At 38.7% G+C, this 20,650-nt stretch overlaps 1 protein-coding gene across 1 annotated transcript in view; it reads left to right on the forward strand.

The window, feature by feature from the left end:
- Positions 1-20,650, forward strand: part of iars1 (isoleucyl-tRNA synthetase 1) — a 91,694-nt gene that overhangs the window by 14,141 nt on the left and 56,903 nt on the right. Inside the window, exons 2-11 of the mRNA XM_028825253.2 lie at positions 3,815-3,940; positions 4,012-4,168; positions 11,046-11,165; positions 11,520-11,602; positions 13,585-13,702; positions 13,794-13,941; positions 19,325-19,412; positions 19,592-19,652; positions 19,730-19,825; positions 19,965-20,087. Of these exons, the coding sequence (XP_028681086.2) occupies positions 3,822-3,940; positions 4,012-4,168; positions 11,046-11,165; positions 11,520-11,602; positions 13,585-13,702; positions 13,794-13,941; positions 19,325-19,412; positions 19,592-19,652; positions 19,730-19,825; positions 19,965-20,087 (1,113 nt within the window). The 5' untranslated portion in view covers positions 3,815-3,821. The remainder of the gene's footprint in view (positions 1-3,814; positions 3,941-4,011; positions 4,169-11,045; positions 11,166-11,519; positions 11,603-13,584; positions 13,703-13,793; positions 13,942-19,324; positions 19,413-19,591; positions 19,653-19,729; positions 19,826-19,964; positions 20,088-20,650) is intronic.

Here is a 20,650-nt window from a genome sequence, read left to right on the forward strand (position 1 = left end):
AGGGGCGTCTGTATCTTTTGGGGGTACGATTAGCTTCGCAACTCACAATGGGTTGAGAGTCTTGATGTCTGAACTTGGGTTGTGCTGAGTTGTGATTTACAAAATTAGTGAATGGAAAGGGTCGTGAACAGTTTGAGGAAAGCTTAGTGATTGGGTGCTGCGGGCTCCTTAAGACAATGTCATTAATCCTGCACTGACTCACGTTTGAGATACACCAAGGGATAACCTTCACCCTCATTCCCCTGGGTCTATGAATGGCAGCGGTTGTACAAAGGGGATACCATGGATGTCTTCCGTGGTGATTATGGGTCACAAAGACCCAAAAAAGGCAAGGTTGGGTCGCAAGAAAAAAAAGTTTTATAACCACTACACTTACTGAATTCAACAACAATTTATTTCTTGTATACCCTAAATCACACAATAAATGCCTCAGTGGGCTTTAACAGGCACTGTTTTTTGACAGACTTCCAGCCTTGACTCCCTAACGAGAAGAAAAAAATCCCCCCAGAATAATCTAAGAAATCTTGGGAATGGCGGTTCAGAAAGAGACCTCCTTCCAGGCAGGTTGGGCATGCAGTGGATATCAAAAAATGAGGTACATAGAATGCACAAAACAGAAAACAAGTACAGTGGAACCTCGGTTTGCGAGTAACTTGGTTTACGAGTGTTTTGCAAGACGAGCAAAAATTTTTAATAATTTTGACTTGATAAACGAGCGAGGTCTTGCAGTACGAGTATTATGTATATGCTTTGTCTGCTGAGTGTCATGTGATCACAACTGAGCTGATGGTTCTTCTCTCTCTCTCTCGCTGTGGGATTGTGGGCAATCGTCTCCTATTCTCCGTCTGAGTCGGCGTGCCTCACTCATATAGTCAACATCCGTACGAGCGTATACTGTTTTTACTGCAGCATTAGCATTGTGACTGTGTGTGTGTGTTCGCTCGCGTGTGTGTATATGTGCACGTGCACGCTCGTGTGTGTGCATGCGTGCGTGTGTGCGCGCGTGTGTACTGTGACATGTGAGTCCCCGTCTTGAGCACGTTTCCGGAATGAATTATGCTCGCAAACCGAGGTTCCACTGTAATCCTCTTTACAGAGCCTGCAGCTGATCTGTCATTGCCACCTCAGAAATACAAGACAATAGCACAAACTACTTTGTTCTTGCACAGTGCTCCTTACCAAGTGCAGGTGCTTAGTGCCACAACAATTCTCAAGTCAAAATGCAAGAATAGATTACACTACTCACTAAATGCAGAACTATGACATATAAGGATTCAGATTTGTTTATATACATCAAAAACAAAGTAGAAACTAATATAAATTAATGACAACTATATCTGCCCATCAGTTAATTTTAGACCAACTGAAAGATTGTAGAAAATTAGACAAGCCAGATAACAGTCAAGAGTCAGGGAGACCTCGGCCAACAGGCTGCCTTCCCCCCAAGTTAGTGCTGGGATGGATAATCTGATGAAAGGACCCTTCTACCTGATGATTCTAGTGCTCCTTTTTCTGAGATAATTTTTCCATAGATAGGCAAACAACTTGGCAATAGAGCAATGGCATTAAGTGCCACCTGGGTATATCAAGAAAAAAGACACGATATGGAAGGGTTAGTAACATTTTATTAATATTGTCTTACTTATATTTTAGTACAAATGACTGTCAACAGACATGTAATGTACACAGCAGTGCTACTCGGTGTATGCTAAACTGAAATAGTAAGTCTTCAGCTTGGATTTAAAAGATAAAACTGAAGGTGCACCACTTATAGTAGCAGGCAAACCGTTACACAGCTTCAAAGCCCTGTAACTAAAGCTTGACCTCCCACTATTGTTTTATTAATTCTTGGAGTCATAAGCAGGCCGGCACGTTGAGATGATACCATGCACTCAGAATTGTAAGTGATGATACGTTCAGATAAGTAAGGAGGGCCTTGACAATTTATGCTTTATATGTTTAAAAAGAGGATTTAGAAATATGTCCTAAACTTAACTGGGAGCCAATGTATGGACTTAAGAATCCTATTAGAAACAAATGTATGAATTAATTTCTCAGTATATATTTAGAAAAGTTTAGAAAATTTAGAAAATTGTTTTCTGTGATTATACTTACTCTGTTTCAAAATTTGTAGATATTTTGAGTTATAATCTAGGTGTTGCATTGTCTTTGTTTTAATCTGTGAATGTATTAGTAAGGGCACAACCAAATCAATCGTAATTAAGTAGTGATCAGAAATAACTTAATTTAATGGATTAATATTTAAATCTCTCTAAGTTATTATTAGATCTAATGTGTGGTTAGGATTATGATTTGGACCATTGATAAACTGACAAAATCCTACTGAGTTTAACAAATAAATAAAACATTTGCTGAAAGTCTCAGTTTCTGCCTCAATATGTACCCCATCAACACTACGTGATCATAATGTATAGCTAATATAGATAAAAGGCTTCCCAAATTCAGTCCGAAACAAAGAATTTGGTCCTGGTGGTCTGTAGTCGAGCACTATAATTGTACTGGGATCTGTTTTAATATTTAAAATGAGTGCCTCAAAGGATGTAAATTCCTCTAAATTTTTAGAAGTGTTCTGCATTTTGCCACATTGAATTATTCCAAGGCTGCCTCCTCGATCAGTACCTCTAGATTAATGAAGGAATTTGTATCCATTTGGTAACACCTCAGGTAAAGGGATAGTGTCAGATTTACTAAGTCATGTTTCAGTGACTTAGATTTTGTACTTTTCATTTACCAAAACAGCTTTATTTCCAAGGGAGTGAATGTTTAATAAGCAGCATTTAAAACTGCAACGATGTTTCTGAACTAGTGATATATTTTTTTATTTAATTTGAATTAAATTACTTTTACACTTACCCCTGTTGGAGGATCTGGTTTTATCTCTTGGTCTAATTATGCTCCTTAATTTTTGGTTATGAAGTAATTTAAAATTTGCATCGGAACTAAATTTATAAGATGCTCCATAACAGGTATTCTGGATAACAGCTACAGGATAGCAGGTTGATCAAACAGCCTGTGATGCAAGATCACAAGACTGCAGCCTGGGGTTGCATATCCCTGAAAACAGCTAATTTCTATACACTCATTGCCTTTTCAGATAAAAAGAGATATCTGCCAGTGGGCATGGGCTCACTTGCTTTTTTGTTTCTGCGTTTTAAAAATTAATTTTGTATGTTTGAATAACATTTTATTCTGCTTTGCAGAGATGCATACATTACCTTATATGTTGGTTCCGTTTCCTCACAGTCCAAATTGGCACTAGTGTGTGCATGTGATGTGTGTCTGTGTGTACATGTGTTTGTTGTGTTCACCATGCAATGGCATCTTTGTCTAGGGATCCTTGTGTCTGAAGCTTGCTGAGTTTAACTCCAGCTTCCACATGACCCTGCTCAGGATGAAGTGTGCTTAGAAAATAGATGGATGCTGAGAAATGGCATATAAAAATTTGAGGTGTGAATTACTACAGCAGCTGTTTTCATTTAGAAATAAAGATGTTTCACTAGTTCTATTGAAAAATCTGTGATAGTTAAACTGTACTGAATAACTCATACTTTCCCTTTAGCTACTTCTTTTTTTTTGGTTGCTAATGTTTACCATTAATTTGAATGTCTCTTTAAATATTTTTTTCATAATAAATAAAATAAATATACTTTACATCAAAGGAGTGAATAAAGCAAGATTAGAAGATAACTCCCCTGAGTTTCTCTACTGAAATTTGAAGTGTTGGCCTGTTGTCACTACACTGTAGGGTAAGCTGCTTGATTGATTTTAACTGCATTACTGTTGTGTTTTGCAGTAGTGGAATGGCTTTGCCTGTGCCAGAGTCCGTCAATTTCCCAACGGAGGAGGAACGCATTCTGCAACTGTGGCGTGACCAGAACTGTTTTCAGGAATGCTTGAAGCAGTCCAAGAATCGTCCAAAGTGGGTACCTGTGGAGACCTGTTGGATTTAAAATCCATCTTCACAATTCTAATATTTTTTTTTTTCTTCAGATTTACCTTCTATGATGGTCCACCCTTTGCCACTGGGCTGCCTCATTATGGTCACATTCTGGCTGGCACCATTAAGGATATTGTTACCAGGTTCGCGCATCAGAGTGGATTTCATGTTGAACGTAGGTTTGGATGGGACTGTCATGGACTACCTGTGGTAAGTGTTTCCAGCAGCACCAGTTCAGGGAAGTCTGTTAGGTAATCTGTTTGCTTAACTACCCTCAAGGCGACCTAGATGACTCGGTTTGCCTTTCATCAGAAATTATCAGAGAAGCTGTTATATTGATTTAACTAAATATAAGTTTGTAGGTTTTTATAGGCTTACAAGTACAGAGTACAGTGAAATTCTTACTTGCATGTTCTAATCAAAATGTGACATATTGGTAAGCAAATTGGCCTTAAAATAGTAACAGTATTGCAGGATATTTTTTTAAATAGTGATACTGATGATAATATGGAAAAATATTGTTTTTGCCTTTTCTCCTTCTTCATCTTTTTCCACTTGAGCATGGGAAAGGTGCTATATAAATGTATTATTATTCTTTGTGGTTTTCCTTTAGATCCTCTCTTTATCCATCCACCTCCGATTTGGCCTCCCCAGCTTTCTCTTCCCCTGTACTTTCCATTCCTATCACTCTTTTCAACACATATTCATTTACTTTCCTCATATGTCCATAACACTTCAACCTACTTTCCTGTTCTTTCTTTGATATCTCTCCTACTTTTTTGTACTTCTGATTGTCTTGTTTCTTATTCTGTCCATTTTTCTAACACCACACATTAGTGCTGGGCGGTATACCGGTTCATACAGAAAACCGTTTTTTATTTTTGTTATGATATGGATTTTTCTTATACCGCAACACCGGTTTAAATTGCCTAAACAACATTTGGAACGTGGCACAGTGGGAAACTGTTTAAGGGGGACCTTTTTCACTGCTACACTGCTAAACACATGCCACAGAGGTGTTGCGCGGGGGCTCTTTTTCGCTGCTACACCGCTAAACAAGCATACAAAGGAGTACATGCGTTAGTAGAGGTATTGCGTGGTGAAAATGGACAGAGAACATTCTGAAACTGAAGCTGTAGCAGATGATAAAGTTGAACATGATGACACAGAAGAACTTTTGCTGGAAAAAGGAGTCACGTCTGTTGTCTGGAGATACTTTGGATTTAAAAGGTCGGATGTGGACCATTATGTTCAAATGTGTGAATACTGTTTCTATACTACTGGATAATACTGCAAGCCAAGTTGTATTTTTTTTTTTCAATACTGTGTAATGTACCTGGGTACTGTGTAATAATGTGACAACATGTTGACTTTATTCTCGACATTTCCACTTTAATCTCGACGCTTATGACGAGAATAAAGTCGACATTTCTACTTTATTCTCGCTGTTTGTCGCGATTAAAGTCGACATGTTGACTTTATTCTCGGAATTTGTTATTAAAGTAGAACATTGCAAACTAAACTTCATCTTAAAATGAATATTTAATTTACTAGATTTTCTTAAACCCCGTCGTAAGTTATGTAGCACATTAAATGCTTTGTGTTATGTTCCCCATGCCATGTTAAACTGACTTCCTCTTGCTCTAAGAGGAGATGCAGACAGCACACAGAATACATTAATTTCATGATATTCCTGCTCCCTGAACATTTAGAATGCTAAGATAAATACTTGATATAATTTTCATGATGAAATGCATTAAAGCATGTATTAATCATGTGGGGGCACGGTGGTGTGGAGGTTGCACTGCTGCCTCGCAGCAATGGGATTCCGGGTGTTCCTTGCTTTGAATTTGCATGTTTTTCTGGTGGGTTTACTCGGTGTGCTTCAGTTTCCTTTCAAAGTCATGTAGGATGGATGGTTTTGTTATGCTATATTAACCGTGCTAGTGTATGTATTGCTCGTATTCATCCTGCGATGTGCTGGCGCCACATTCAGGATTTCCTCCTGCCTTGCACACAAGGCTTGCTGGGATGGGCGCAACCCTGAATGGATGGCATAATTAAACATGTACAGTGATCCCTCGCTATATCGTGCTTCGCCTTTCGCGGCTTCACTCTATCGCGGATTTTATATGTAAGCATATTTAAATATATATCGCGGATTTTTTGCTGGTTCGCGGATTTCTGAGGACAATGGGTCTTTTAATTTCTGGTACATGCTTCCTCAGTTGGTTTGCCCAGTTGATTTCATACAAGGGACGCTATTGGCAGATGGCTGAGAAGCTACCCAACTTACTGTTCTCTCTCTCTCGCGCTGACTTTCTCTGATCCTGACGTAGGGGGTGTGAGCAGGGGGGCTGTTCGCACACCTAGACGATACGGACGCTCGTCTAAAAATGCTGAAAGATTATCTTCACGTTGCTACCTTCTGTGTGCAGCTTTTAAGTATGCTGCACGGTGCTTCGCATACTTAAAAGCTCAAAGGGCACGTATTGATTTTTGACTTTGTTTTTCTCTGTCTCTCTCTCTTTCTCTCTCTCTCTCCCTGCTCCTGATGGAGGGGGTGTGAGCTGCCGCTTTCAACAGCTTTGTACCGGCGGTGCTTCGCATACTTAAAAGCGAAACAGCCCTATTGATTTGTTTGCTTTCCTCTCTTGCCTGAAGAAGGGGCCTGAGTTGCCTCGAACGCTTGCATATTGTAATCTTTTTAGTCAGCCAATAAAAGGTGTCATTTTGCTTGGCTTTTCTCTACTCTCTGTTTCTGACAGTCTGTGCTCCTGACGTGCACTCCTTTGAAGAGGAAGATATGTTTGCATTCTTTTAATTGTGAGACAGAACTGTCATCTCTGTCTTGTCATGGAGCACAGTTTAAACTTTTGAAAAAGAGACAAATGTTTGTTTGCAGTGTTTGAATAACGTTCCTGTCTCTCTACAACCTCCTGTGTTTCTGCGCAAATCTGTGACCCAAGCATGACAATATAAAAATAACCATATAAACATATGGTTTCTACTTCGCGGATTTTCTTATTTCCCAGGTGGCTCTGGAACGCAACCCCCGCGATGGAGGAGGGATTACTGTATAGCAAAGAATTTTTTTTTTTTTTTTTTTTTTTTTTTTTTTTTTTATAAAAGTTATGAACACTGTGTGGTCTAAGTTTATAACTAGTTTTAATTTCACAAGGACGTTTATCGTGTGGTGATTGGTTATGTGGAGAAAGAAAAGGGAAGGATAGGAACTGAGGGTTTAATACGTCAGAAAGAGACAGCACACATGCAATAAAGAAAGCCCCCTCAGAAGAACATCCATTGAATTCTGTGTTTGTGTCTTTGACCATCAGATTACGAACCCAACATTTACACAATATTTAAGTTAAACCTGTGTGATACCCATTCATACATCCAGTTTTTTGGAACCTCATCACACCTGCCATAAAGTTCTCTACAATGAACGTACACCTGGGGACCCCTTACTGCGAGGGAGCAGCACTACCGTGCATGTTTAATTCCTGTTTTAATGCATTTCATCGTGAAAAATTAACTTAGCATTCTACATTTTCAGAGAGCAGGAATATCATGAATGAATGTATTCTGTGCGGCGATCACTGCCTCATAGTGCAAGAGGAAGTCAGTTTAAGAAGAGCGTAGTGATTAACAACTGGTTCGGGGAACACAACACAAAGCATTTAATGCGCTACATAACTTATGACAGGGTTTCAGAAAATCTAGTGAATTAAACATTGATTTTAGGATGAAATTTAGTTTGACATTCTACTTTAATGACAAAATAAACTCCGAGAATAAAGTGGAAATGTCGACTTTAATCTCGACATATAGTTTTTTTTTTTTTTCTTCACTGTGTCCGTATTTTTTTTTCCTTCATCTTGGCCCAAATACGATTCCGTAGGGCTATTCCATGAATAGCATTATAAATGCAAGTTGCAGTTTTATTATTTATGTATATAGCTTAGCTTGAAGCAAGGTCCATATGAATGCAGTTTGCCTTAATGATGGTTCAGTTGGTAAAGATGTCATCACCAAGTTGCACTTGTTTTATTTTATTTTATTTTTATTTGGTGAATACTGTGTAATGCACTTAAGGCTTGAAGTCTTGGAAGTAATAGTATTATTAATGGAAGTTGCACTATTATTTATTTTATTGTTATTATTTATTAGTTTAAATATTATGCAGTTTAATGATGGTAAAGTTGTTTAAAAAGTCACTTTAACATGTCAGTGGACAGAGATTGTTAACATTAACAAAGTGTAGTTGGTTTACAAAAAATATTTACTATTTATTCCTTTTCTAAGACATGTTTAGTGCAATATAACTTTTGACAAGCATCTCTGGATATTTTACTAAGTCTAAATGCTTCTTTGGATGGTTGAAAATATGTTCTCAAAATTTTAGTTTAAGTTGTTTGCAAACATTGTTCAATAAAAAGGTTCTATATTTTGACTGCATCTGTCATGCAGTGTGATTCCTTCATTAGTGCCACCCCCTTGAAAACTATCACTTTATGGGGCCATGCAAATCTCTATTAGTACTTGTGTGCACATTAAAATGTTTTTTTTTGTACAATGTACAATTCTCATTACAGTGGAATAGGTTATTCTTAGCCAGTAATTGCAGTGGAAAATGTGGTTAACATCCACTCATACATGGGGAAAAAAATGCCGTCCAATACCGTGAAACTGGTATAATTTTGAAAAATATTGTGGTATAGCATTTTGGTCATATCGCCCAGCACTACCACACATACATCTCAACATTCTCGTTTCTGCCACATCTAATAACTTGTCCTGCGCTCATTTTACTGTTCATGTCTCAGCTGCAAACATCATTGATGGTCTTACCACTCTCTTAAAAACATTACCTTTAACCTTCACTTTAATTCTTCAATCACGCAATACTTCTGAAATCTTCTGATTGTTCCATCCGAACTTAAATCTTATAGGTTTTCTGTTAATCTAGTTTTCCATCATGGGCTTTCACTGATCCCAGATATATATATAATATACAGTGCATCCAGAAAGTATTCACAGCACATAACTTTTTCCACATTTTGTTATGTTACAGCCTTATTCCAAAATAAGGTATGGTGGTTATATGTATTATATACGCACACAGTACATATGTTGTCCTTCATGCTTATGTCACAATCTTACAAAATCTTGTCATCATTGAAATTATTACCAGTATTGTTGTAAATTATACAGTATATCACACACCTCTAATGGTGAAGGGCATCTTCAGAAGTCTTCAGAAGATTTTATCATACTTCATGCTACTGTGGATATTGAATGAGTCAAAGTAACGTCTTTGACATGAAATGATGAAACCACAGATCTCACTATTCCTGACCATTATGTTGATGCCTTGTTTCTGCAGTTAGTTAGGTCCATAAATATTTGGACAGAGACAACTTTTTTCTAATTTTGGTTCTGTACATTACCACAATGAATTTTAAATGAAACAACTCAGATGCAGTTGAAGTGCAGACTTTCAGCTTTAATTCAGTGGGTTGAACAAAACGATTGCATAAAAATATGAGGCAACAAAAGTATTTTTTTAACACAATCCTTTCATTTCAGGGGCTGAAAAGTAATTGGACAAATTAAATAACTGGAAATAAAATGTTCATTTCTAATACTTGGTTGAAAACTCTTTGCTGGCAATGACAGCCAGAAGTCTTGAACTCATGGACATCACCAGATGCTGGGTTTCCTCCTTTTTAATGCTCTGCTAGGCCTTTACTGCAGCGGCTTTTAGTTGCTGTTTTTTTGTGGACCTTTTTGTCCGAAGTTTAGTCTTCAACAAGTGAAATGCATGCTCAATTGGGTTAAGATCAGGTGACTGACTTGGCCATTGAAGAATTTCCACTTCTTTGCTTTAATAAACTCCTGGGTTGCTTTGGCTGTATGTTTTGGGTCATTGTCCATCTTTATCATGAAACGCCGTCCAATCAGTTTGACTGCATTTAGCTGGATTTGAGCAGACAGTATGTCTCTGAACACCTCAGAATTCATTCGGCTGCTTCTGTCCTGTGTCACATCAACAATAAACACTAGTGTCCCAGTGCCACTGGCAGCCATGCACGCCCAAGCCGTCACACTGCCTCCACCGTGTTTTACAGATGATGTGGTATGCTTTGGATAATGAGCTGTTCCACGCCTTCTCCATACTTTTTTCTTGCCATCATTCTGGTAGAGGTTGATCTTGGTTTCATCTTTCCAAAGAATGTTTTTCCAGAACTTTGCTGGCTTTTTTAGATGTTCTTTAGCAAAGTCCAATCTAGCCTTTCTATTCTTGAGGCTTATGAGTGGCATGCACCTTGCAGTGCACCCTCTGTATTTACTTTCATGCAGTCTTCTCTTTATAGTAGACTTGGATATTGATACGCTTACCCCCTGGAGAGTGTTGTTCACTTGGTTGGCTGTTGTGAAGGGGTTTCTCTTCACCATGGAAATGATTCTGCGATCATCCACATCCACTGGTCTTTTTGCATTGCCGAATTCACCAGTGCTTGCTTTCGTTGTCAGGATATACCAAACTGTAGATTTTGCCACTCGTAATATTGTAGCAATTTCTCGCATGGGTTTTTTCTGTTTTTGCAGATTAAGGATGGCTTCTTTCACCTGCATGGAGAGCTCCTTTGACTGCATGTTGTCTGTTCACAGCAAAATCTTCCACATGCAAGCACCACACCTCAAATCAACTCCAGGCCTTTTGTCTGCTTAATTGATAATGACATAACGACGGACTTGCCCACACCTGCCCATGAAATAGCCTTTGAGTCAATTGTCCAATTACTTTTGAGCCCCTGAAATGAAGGGGTTGTGTTAAAAAAATGCTTTAGTTGCCTCACATTTTTATGCAATCGTTTTGTTCACCCCACTGAATTAAAGCTGAAAGTCTGCACTTCAACTGCATCTGAGTTGTTTCATTTAAAATTCATTGTGGTAATGTACAGAACCAAAATTAGAAAAAAGTTGTCTCTGTACAAATATTTATGGACCTAACTGTACGTGCTAATTACCCAACTGTTAATTAAATCAAATTTGTAAATGGTTTTTAAAACTCTTTCAGGAGTATGAAATAGACAAAACTCTAGGGATCAGAGGACCTGACGATGTAGCCAAAATGGGAATTGCAGAATACAACAGACAGTGTCGAAATATTGTGATGAGATATGCCGGAGAGTGGGAGGTATGTTGGTCTGTGTATCTGGTGCTGGATGTGATTCCTTTTTCATTTTCTTTTGTTAACCTTGGCCCATTTTCACCTTATGTGCAGTAAGCTGCTGCTTGATTCTATAAAACTAGCTTTCTACTAAGATGTCTGTATCAAGCTTGTCTGTGTTCTCTTGATTAGTGTAATGTTTAATTTTTGCTCTACCCTGATGTATCACATACTGATACATACTGATACTGGTATCAGATTAGGATTTCATTTACTGGTAAACATTAACGCCTGGAGTACTACTGCAAGTAAATTTGTTGATTTTTTTTTTTTTTTTTTGGAATGACAATTGGTTCAGTGTTTTTCTTTTGTTTCCTGCAGTCAAGTGTAACCAGGCTTGGGCGGTGGATTGACTTTAAGAATGATTACAAGACTCTCTATCCCTGGTTTATGGAGTCCGTGTGGTAAGCACCTATTTTAATAGATTTGAGAATGTAGAGAAAAGCCAAGCAAAATGACACCTTTTATTGGCTAACTAAAAAGATTACAATATGCAAGCTTTCGAGGCAACTCAGGCCCCTTCTTCAGGCAAGATGTAATACAGAGACTGGAGTTCCCTATGTTTACATACACACTCTAGGACAAGAAACAGCATTGGTAAATCTTTAAATGAGAAATTTTAAATGTAAAAAAATTAATAGATTCATTCAGGCTAGGGTTAATTTAACAAGAGAGAAAAGAACAATATATTGTCAAGATCTCTGGATAACTGTCCAACAACGTCTTTTGAAGTTTGTAATGAGTTTTTTCAAAACAATGTGGATCTGTAGACAGGTTGTCTGTCATTCTGAGAGATGTAAACAATCCTCATATCTGGCCATAAAACTCTTGTCTCTATTCAATCCATGTTGTAATGTATTAAATTTTGGCATGAGTTTAACTTCCCATTCTTTTCTCTCTTGCTGTGTTTTGAAGTTGCCAATAAGCACTGACTTTAAAGTCCCTCTCACAGTGTCCAAGGCTGTTGAAGTGGGCCGCTACAGGAACATCTGTGTTGCCATGTTTAATGTGAAACCTGTGTAAATTTATTCTCTGGCGGAGTGTTTGTCCAGTTTCTCCCACATAGAGTGCAGTGTCCGGACATTTCATACAGAAAATTAGGTAGACTACATTAAAAGATCTGCAGGAAAATGATCCCTTTATGTGATGTTCAAGTCGGCAGTGTGGTATAACTATACGGTCTTTATCATAGATGTGGGCACATGTTTTGCATCTTTTCTGTAGGCATGGAGATGTGCCATTTTCTGTTGGTTCACTTAGGGAGCTTCGGACAATTAGTTGTTGAAGGTTTGGTGGTTGTCTGTATGCCAGGAGGGGAGGTTCAGGAAATACATTTTTCAGTGTTTGGTCATTGTTTAGTATTGGCTGAAGTTCTTTTATAATTTTTCGAAGTGTTTCAAGATGTGGGTTGTAGGTGACAACAAGGGGGATGCGGTTCTTTTTGTCTTTGTTTTTATATTCCAGAAGGTTGTCTCTTGGTATGGCAGTAGCTCTTCTTATTTGAATGTCTGTTGTTTTGGGGGTGTAACCTTGTCTGGTGAAATCTTGTCTGAGCTCTTGCAGTTGTTGATCCCAGTCTGTTGGGTCTGAGCAAATACGATTGTACCGTATTGCTTGGCTGAAAATAATGGAGCGCCTCATATGCTTGGGGTGGAAGCTATCACTTTTCAGGTAGGTCCGTCTGTCTGTCGGTTTATGAAAAACAAGTTACAAGGGTGTTGTCTTTCAGTTGAACGGTGGTGTCAAGGAAGCTGACTTCTGTTTTTGAGTAATTCAGCTTCAGCTTTATGTTGGGGTGAAAACAATTATATTCATTATGAAAATGGAGGAGGTCCTTCTCACTGGCAGTCAAGATCCTAGAGTGTGTATATAAACATAGGGAACTCCAGTCTCTGTATTACATCTTGCCTGAAGAAGGGGCCCGAGTTGCCTCGAAAGCTTGCATAATGTAATCTTTTTAGTTAGCCAATAAAAGGTGTCATTTTGCTTGGCTTTTCTCTACATTCATAATGACTAACATGGTAGAACACCCTAGTACTACAAATAGATTTGAGAACAAAGAAGAATGGTGGTGTTGTAGGAGTTGTCACCCACTTCTTGTGAGTTTCTGAATATATTGATGCTTATTCTGCCTTCCGGGCAACTTCATACAGTATATATTTGATATATTTACTGTAGGAATACAGTGTTAAGGACAGAGAAATTAGAAAACTGATTAATGCTATATATTTGAATAAGGGTAAGTTTGTTAGCCAAAAGTTAGTACAATGATTATGAAAGACAAAGTAGGGCAATTCCTGTGTGTGACTTTGCTACTTTCCATAGAGTTTAGATCATGTTCTTCCCTGAGAACTTGTCCTTTTGTATTTTTTCTCTCTTATATCAGGTGGGTTTTTAAGCAACTGTATGACAAAGGCTTTGTTTACAGAGGTGTGAAAGTTATGCCTTTTTCAACTGCATGTAATACTCCACTTTCAAACTTTGAGTCTCATCAGAACTACAAGGTAACATATAACCTCTTTTGACTTTGGTGTTTTCTTTTGCTTGGCTTTTACCACACTACATTATACTGACCTCCATGTGACCCTCTACTAGGATGTTCAGGATCCCTCAGTTATAGTGAGTTTTCCCTTACTGGAGGATCAGAACATTAGTCTCATCGCTTGGACCACCACTCCATGGACTTTACCTAGTAACTTGGCTCTGTGTGTCAACCCAGACTTGATTTATGTTCGTGTCAAAGGTAATGTTTGTTTTTACAAAGTGTTAGTCCTTTTAAGTGATAGTAATGTCTTTCATATCAATACATGCCTTAGAAGGAAGAAGACAGGCTCATTGGAGTAAATGGCTGTGGGTTGTTCTGGTTTTCCCCTTGAGAAAGATTCTTTAAGATTAGTGACAGTAATAGGAGTCCACTAGTCTTTAAATAACAAAGGAAACTAAACATAGCAATGTAGGTGCACCTGTGCAAAAACATTCTAGACCTCTGACTGAACAAATGATGTTTGTAGAATCTAATACAACATTGGAAAGGTTTAGATAACAACAGGCCATTCAGCCTAACACTTGCCAGTCCAAATTATTTCATTCAAAATAACATAAAGCTGAGTTTTGAAGTTCCCTAAAGTCCTGCTGTCTATTACACTACTTGGTAACTTATTCTGTGTGTCCAAGAATCTCTGTGTGAAGAAAAACTTCCTAATGTTTGTGTGAAATTTACTTTTAATAAGTTACCAACTGTGTCTTAGTGTTCTTGTTGAACTCATTTTGAAGTAAAAGTCTCAATCTGCTGCACTGATTCCTTTTATAATTTTTAACACCTCATTCATATTGCCTCTTAGTCTCCTTTTGCTCAAACTTTAAAGGCTCAGCTGTTTTAAGCGTTCCTCATAACACATCCCCAGTGCATTATAAAGCTTAAGCATAACCTTTGACTTATACTGTACACATTGTGCTATATAACCTAAAATTCTATTAGCCTTAATGGTTTCTGAACATGGTCTGGAAATTGATAGTGTCGAGTCAACTATGACTCCTAAATCCACATAAGGTGAACTTCTATTAGTTTCACTTGACCCTAGTGGTTCAATCTTCTTCACACTCTCAATTCTATCGTGGTTATTACAATTTACTAAATCTAGACAGGCTTTTTCCCCCGCATTGGTGCTTAAACATACTGGGTTAAAAAATAGATTACTGATTAAGTCTATAAACTCCTGTTCTTTGTACTCAACTGTTAACAAAGTTAGCCCAGTTAATATTTAGGTAGTTAAAATACCTCCCTGTAGATTTGCTTTTTTAATATTTTTTTTGGGTAGGGCTAAAGCACACTCATAAAATAAGTCATCTTTCCTTAATGCTTTCCAGACGTCCTAACTAAGATGTGGCTCATCATCCAGGTGAAGAATTCTTCTTTACATAAATGACAATCCACACCACCACTTTCTGTTCTGTCTGTCCTTCCTAAAAATGTGTACCCATTTATGAGATACAGTACTTATCCCCTTTTTTGATATTTAGCCAGGTTTGTTATTGCTATAACGTCATAATTATTCACAGATACACACAACTCCAACTCCTTTGCTTTATTTTGATACTTTTTGAAATAAGGCAAGCTATTTTTAATGTCTTACCTATTTTAGTTTTGCACTTAAACTTAGGTTAGATAATACGTTACTATTCATATTTGTTTTTACACCATTGTTCGTCTCCTCATGTACAGTTCTACACCTGGCCTGTCCTAAACTCCCTATACCCCCCATTATTTCCTAGTCCCCCCCCAATTGTGTGTAGTTTTAAAAAAATCCTGAACTAACTTACTTTCACCTATCTTACACATTGGTGCCCCGGTCCACATGAAACTCATTATAGTGGAACAGGTCCCATTTGTTGCAAAAGGAGTCCCCCATTCTCCTTAAATCTATACTCTTTTTATCCTACTCCCAGATTTTAGCCACATGGTAAGCCTTCTAATCTCCTCTGTCTTACTTGGACTAGCGTGTGGCACTGGTAGAACATTGGAGGAGACTAACTTGTCATATTCTGCTTCTCAGCCTGGCACCTAACACCTAACTGGACTTCAGAACTGACAGGCTACCCTTATTTATGTCATTTGCTCCAACATGGACAATGAAATCTGGATCCACTCCCATTCATTTCCAAAGAAGTCTCCCAACTGTATACCTGGAAGGCAACACAGTGTTTGAGACTCTTTGTTTCTAGAGCAAACTTGTGCTTCAATCCCCCTAATCTTTGAGTCCCTAACATTCATGACTCTCTCTTTCTGAGGACTGGTATGTAGATGGCCCATTGTGACTCCTCATTCCTGCCCAGCACTAGGGAGTCCATTCCCAGACATTTTTCATTCCCACATTCCCGTGAATGAAACTGCTGTAATTCCCGGGAAAACGGGAACGGCCAAGCTAGCATATATAGTGTGTAAAAATCGATCAAGAAATAACAGTTATAGTTAATAGTTAATAATTAAGTGGCATGGTTTTTTGGCCCACGGTGTAGTGTGTTGCCGATTAATTCAGTCAACAACAGACCAGCAGCAGCCAATCTCCCGGCTGACTGAGCACAGTGGACATGGAGTCTGCACTCTGCAGCGCACAAATGCCGGGACGGGGCAGAGTTCATTGACGTCTGTGCTGTTGACAGCTTTGAACAGCAACTTGAAATTGCAATGTGTCAGTCTGTTGCATCCGCATTATCTGTGCTAAGAAGCTTGTCATCACAGAATGATGACAAGAAACTGGATGCATCAGTAAAAGCTGAAATGGCGGTGTTTCAGAGCAACGGCAAGCGCGGGCATCGTTTAGAACAAGTGTATCGATATCTGATGACTGTGCCGCCTACTTCGGTGGAGGCAGAGTGTGCTTTGTCAGCGGCTGGTGTACTATGCGCGAAGCTCAGGTCTCGCCTGGATGACCGCACACTCGACACGTTGTGCTTTCTACGCTCTTATTACCGCAACTAACTAGATTCATGTACTTATATGACAGCATGAACTGCTTGTAGTTAAGGTTAGTCTTTTATTGGTGTCAACATATTGCAGTAGTTTTATTAAAAATAAGTGTTGCTCGTTCTAAAACTGTTCATATGTGAGATGCCCGTGCACTGTGTCATTCCCGGGAATTACATGCGGGATTCTTGAATTCCCGGGAATGGATAAACCTGTCCGGGAATGGATTCCCTACCCAGCACCTCAGAGTCTTCAGAGACACCATCCAGCTACTCAGTAACATTAAAATGTCTGGTAGTTGAGTCATGGCAACTGGACTTCTTTCTTGTTAGGTAGATACATTTCACTGCTCATCCAAGTAGCTTCTTCAGTCTGAGGAATGTTGTTAGAGACCACAAATTTATCCTCCAGGTTAGCTTCACTTCACACCTGCCTTGAATAGGCTCGTTGAGTAAAACAAAGGAAGGGGAAGGTGCGGGTAGATGTAACAGTCACACCTTTTAACAGCCCCTCCTACCCCAATAGAGTGGGCCGTTAAGAGTGGTCCGCCTGGTGGAGGTGTGAAGGGCAGCATGATAAACTGAAGACAGGTTATGCCTAAGGCCTCCACCTCTATTGAGTGAGGGGTTGTTGATTTGCAAATGCAAAGCTTCAATCACCCCTCTCTCAAACCACTTGTCTTCTCTATCCAATATCTGGACGTTAATGTCCTCAAATGAGTGTCCTTTGTCCTTCAAATGGAGGTACACAGCTGATTTTGGCCCTGAGGTGTTACTCCTTCTGTGCTGGGCCATTCTCCTGTGTAGTGGCTGTTTGGTCTCTCCAATGTACAGTTCAGGGCACTCTTCGCTGCATTGCACAGCATATATTACATTGCTCTTCTTCTATTTTGGTATCTGGTCTTTGGGTGGATGAGTCTCTGTCTCAGTGTGTTAGTGGGTTTGAAGTGAACAGGTATATGGTGTTTTCCAAAAATCCTTTTTAGCTTTTCGGACACACCAGCCATGTATTGAATAACCAGGTTCTTCCATTGGTCCTGGGACTCCGACTGTTCCGTTGTCCTTTTTCTGGAACAGGATCCTGCCTTGTTACAGGTCCACTTGGGATATACACAGGTATATACGCAGGGCTGTCTTCAGATGCCTGTTTTCCTTCTTCTTAGCTTCTGTGGAAGTGGGGATGTTCTCTGCTCTGTGGTGTAGAGTCCTGATAACACCTAGTTGGTTTGACACTTTCAAGGTTGATGTCTCTGCACAGTGTACACCATTTGCCTTGTGTTTTACGACTTGTGACCCACCTATCTCTACTTGTCTGGCCTGGAAAGTTGTTCTGTGCCACCTTAGAGATGCACACTATCTAAAAAAACACCCTTGGTCAGGTCCTCCCAATTCTCTTCTACAGCACAGGCCAGTCAACTCCTCCTCCAGTTCAGCGACCCTGAACTTGAGGTTATGGATCAGCTGGCTTCTCCTGCAGACATTGTCTTCAGAAAGGTCTGACTTCTCCAAGCCATTCTCCAAAAGTCCAACATCCAACAGGACTTGCATTGCGCTGGCCTCATTATTAAAATTTGGCTTTGGATTACTAAACTTTGCAATTCTTTTTGTTTAAACATAAATGATTTAACTTAAATTAAAATAATGAAGTACTACTACAGTTATTTAACACCTTCTGTTCCTTTAAACTCCTCTAATACTCTCCCGTTTGACTGCTTGCTCTTTGTTTTTCTTTGAAGTTATTAAACTTTACTTTTTCCTGTCTGTTTTCCTAATTTTGTGTCCTACTTATTACTTCCTTACTTTGAAGCTCTGCACTTACACTGTTTGTGTTTCTTCTTATTAGCAAATCCTTATGCTGTCACCCTCTTAATTGCATTAGCTTTCCTGACCACTAAGGACTGTTTTATCAAGTACATCTTTTTTACATCGTACTTCCTTCTTACTGAGAAACTCACTAAATGATATTGGCCCATAGTTGTTTTCTTGTTTACCTGTCTGTTCCTGATGCTGGTTTTGTCTTATTGGCGCTGTCTCACTAGATGCGAATGTGTACGTCTTTGCTTTCTGCTAGCACTAAAATGTTACTTTTTGAGTGCTAAATGATGCCCTGTCCAATTATTCATTGTATGCTTTAAATTTCTCCTTCTCAGGAATCGCTGTTACTTTAACTATATTCAAAGCTACAACGCTGATTATTTACTTATAGACCTGCCAGTTCCCATTCTGCCCTTGCTTGCCTCCCCAGTGCTAGTTTTGAATACAGGTAACAAGAACAAGTACAAGTAACTTTCCAAATGCTTCCCCAAACACTCAGCTACTTTTGCTGCTGTGTGGGCTAAAACACTCATCTAATGGGGGAAAAAAGCTTTAAACATTCCTGCATGGCTTCTTAAAGGTAACCAAAGAACATTTTTAGGAGCAAAATCTTTCTTTTAATTAGCATTGTCAACATCAGTAGCACAAAACTGTTGGCACTTCTTCCAGTTCAACTTGTAAGGATAGCTTGACATCCACATGTCTTCAGGATCCCTACACTTGGAACGATGCTTTCTGGGTGCCTGTAAAGTAATAGGTTAAGTCACCTGCTATACATTTTAACAGTTGTTCAGAGGGGGATATCACAGAGGTAGTGTCTTATTCTCATCTAAATACCTTGTTTGTAGATAACACAACAGGAAAGGTGTATATCTTGATGGAAGCCCGTCTTAGCATTCTCTACAAGTCTGACTGTGAGTTTGAAATTCTGGATAAGTGAGTATTGTTAATTATATGTACTCTTAATTAATACTTAAACTCTATTTATTGTTCTCCTTTTGGGGAGACATCTTTTCTTATTTGAGGACCTTAATACAATAACTTGTCTTTCTGTTGTTTTGGAATTCTGACTCTGTTTTTCTCTTCCTTCTTCTTTCTTTTATTTATCCACTCAGGTTTCAAGGCAAAGCTCTAAAGGGCAAGTTATATAAACCACTCTTTGATTATTTTATCAAGGTGAGAGGCTGCTTGCATCTCTGCATCCGTGGAGTTAGCATCTCATTTTTCTAATTTAATTTTCTTTTTGACTTTAGTGCAGAGCAAATGGTGCATTTGCTGTTGTTTTGGACAACTATGTCAAAGAGGATGAGGGCACTGGTGTTGTACACCAGGCTCCGTACTTTGGTGCCGTAAGTATGGCTTTCTGTTTTGGGAGGTTAATAAAATATGTGGGAGGCAGAAGAAAAGAAGATGCATGAATGTTGGATAAAATATCCTGTGTTGGGAGATAGATAAAGCTGATCTTACCAATTGCCTTCCTCTCTACAGGATGACTACAGAGTATGCATGGATTATAAAATAATCCAGAAGGACTCTGTACCAGTGTGCCCAGTAGATTCAGCCGGCTGCTTTACTAATGAAGTGACACACTTTGCTGGGCAGTATGTAAAGGTAGGTCATGCCTGGGTAACTCCTGATTTTGTGATTTAGATCAGCAGTTCTCAACCTGGGGGGCACTGCCCCCTAGAATGCACTAGTAAACTATCAGGGGAGCCACAACTTTACTGAAAATAATTCTAAAATAGCAGCAAATTCTTCATTCACTAAAAATAAAGCTATGAGCTGTCACCTTATGAAATTCTTAATGAATCTTGCTTCATCAGTATTCAAAACATGTTACATAGAAGGCGACTAAGTTTTCTCAAAGGCCCATTTTAAATGGTGTTTTCATACAGTGCATCCGGAAAGTATTCACAGCGCATCACTTTTTCCACATTTTGTTATGTTACAGTCTTATTCCAAAATGGATTAAATTCATTTTTTTCCTCAGAATTCTACAGACAACACCCCATAATGACAACGTGAAAAAAGTTTACTTGAGGTTTTTACAAATTTATTAAAAATAAAAAAAACTGAGAAAGCACATGTACATAAGTATTCACAGCCTTTGCTCAATACTTTGTCGATGCACCTTTGGCAGCAATTACAGCCTCAAGTCTTTTTGAATATGATGC

Source organism: Erpetoichthys calabaricus, chromosome 18 (assembly GCF_900747795.2).
Source record: "Erpetoichthys calabaricus chromosome 18, fErpCal1.3, whole genome shotgun sequence".
In the NCBI taxonomy this organism is placed as follows: Eukaryota; Metazoa; Chordata; class Cladistia; order Polypteriformes; family Polypteridae; genus Erpetoichthys; species Erpetoichthys calabaricus.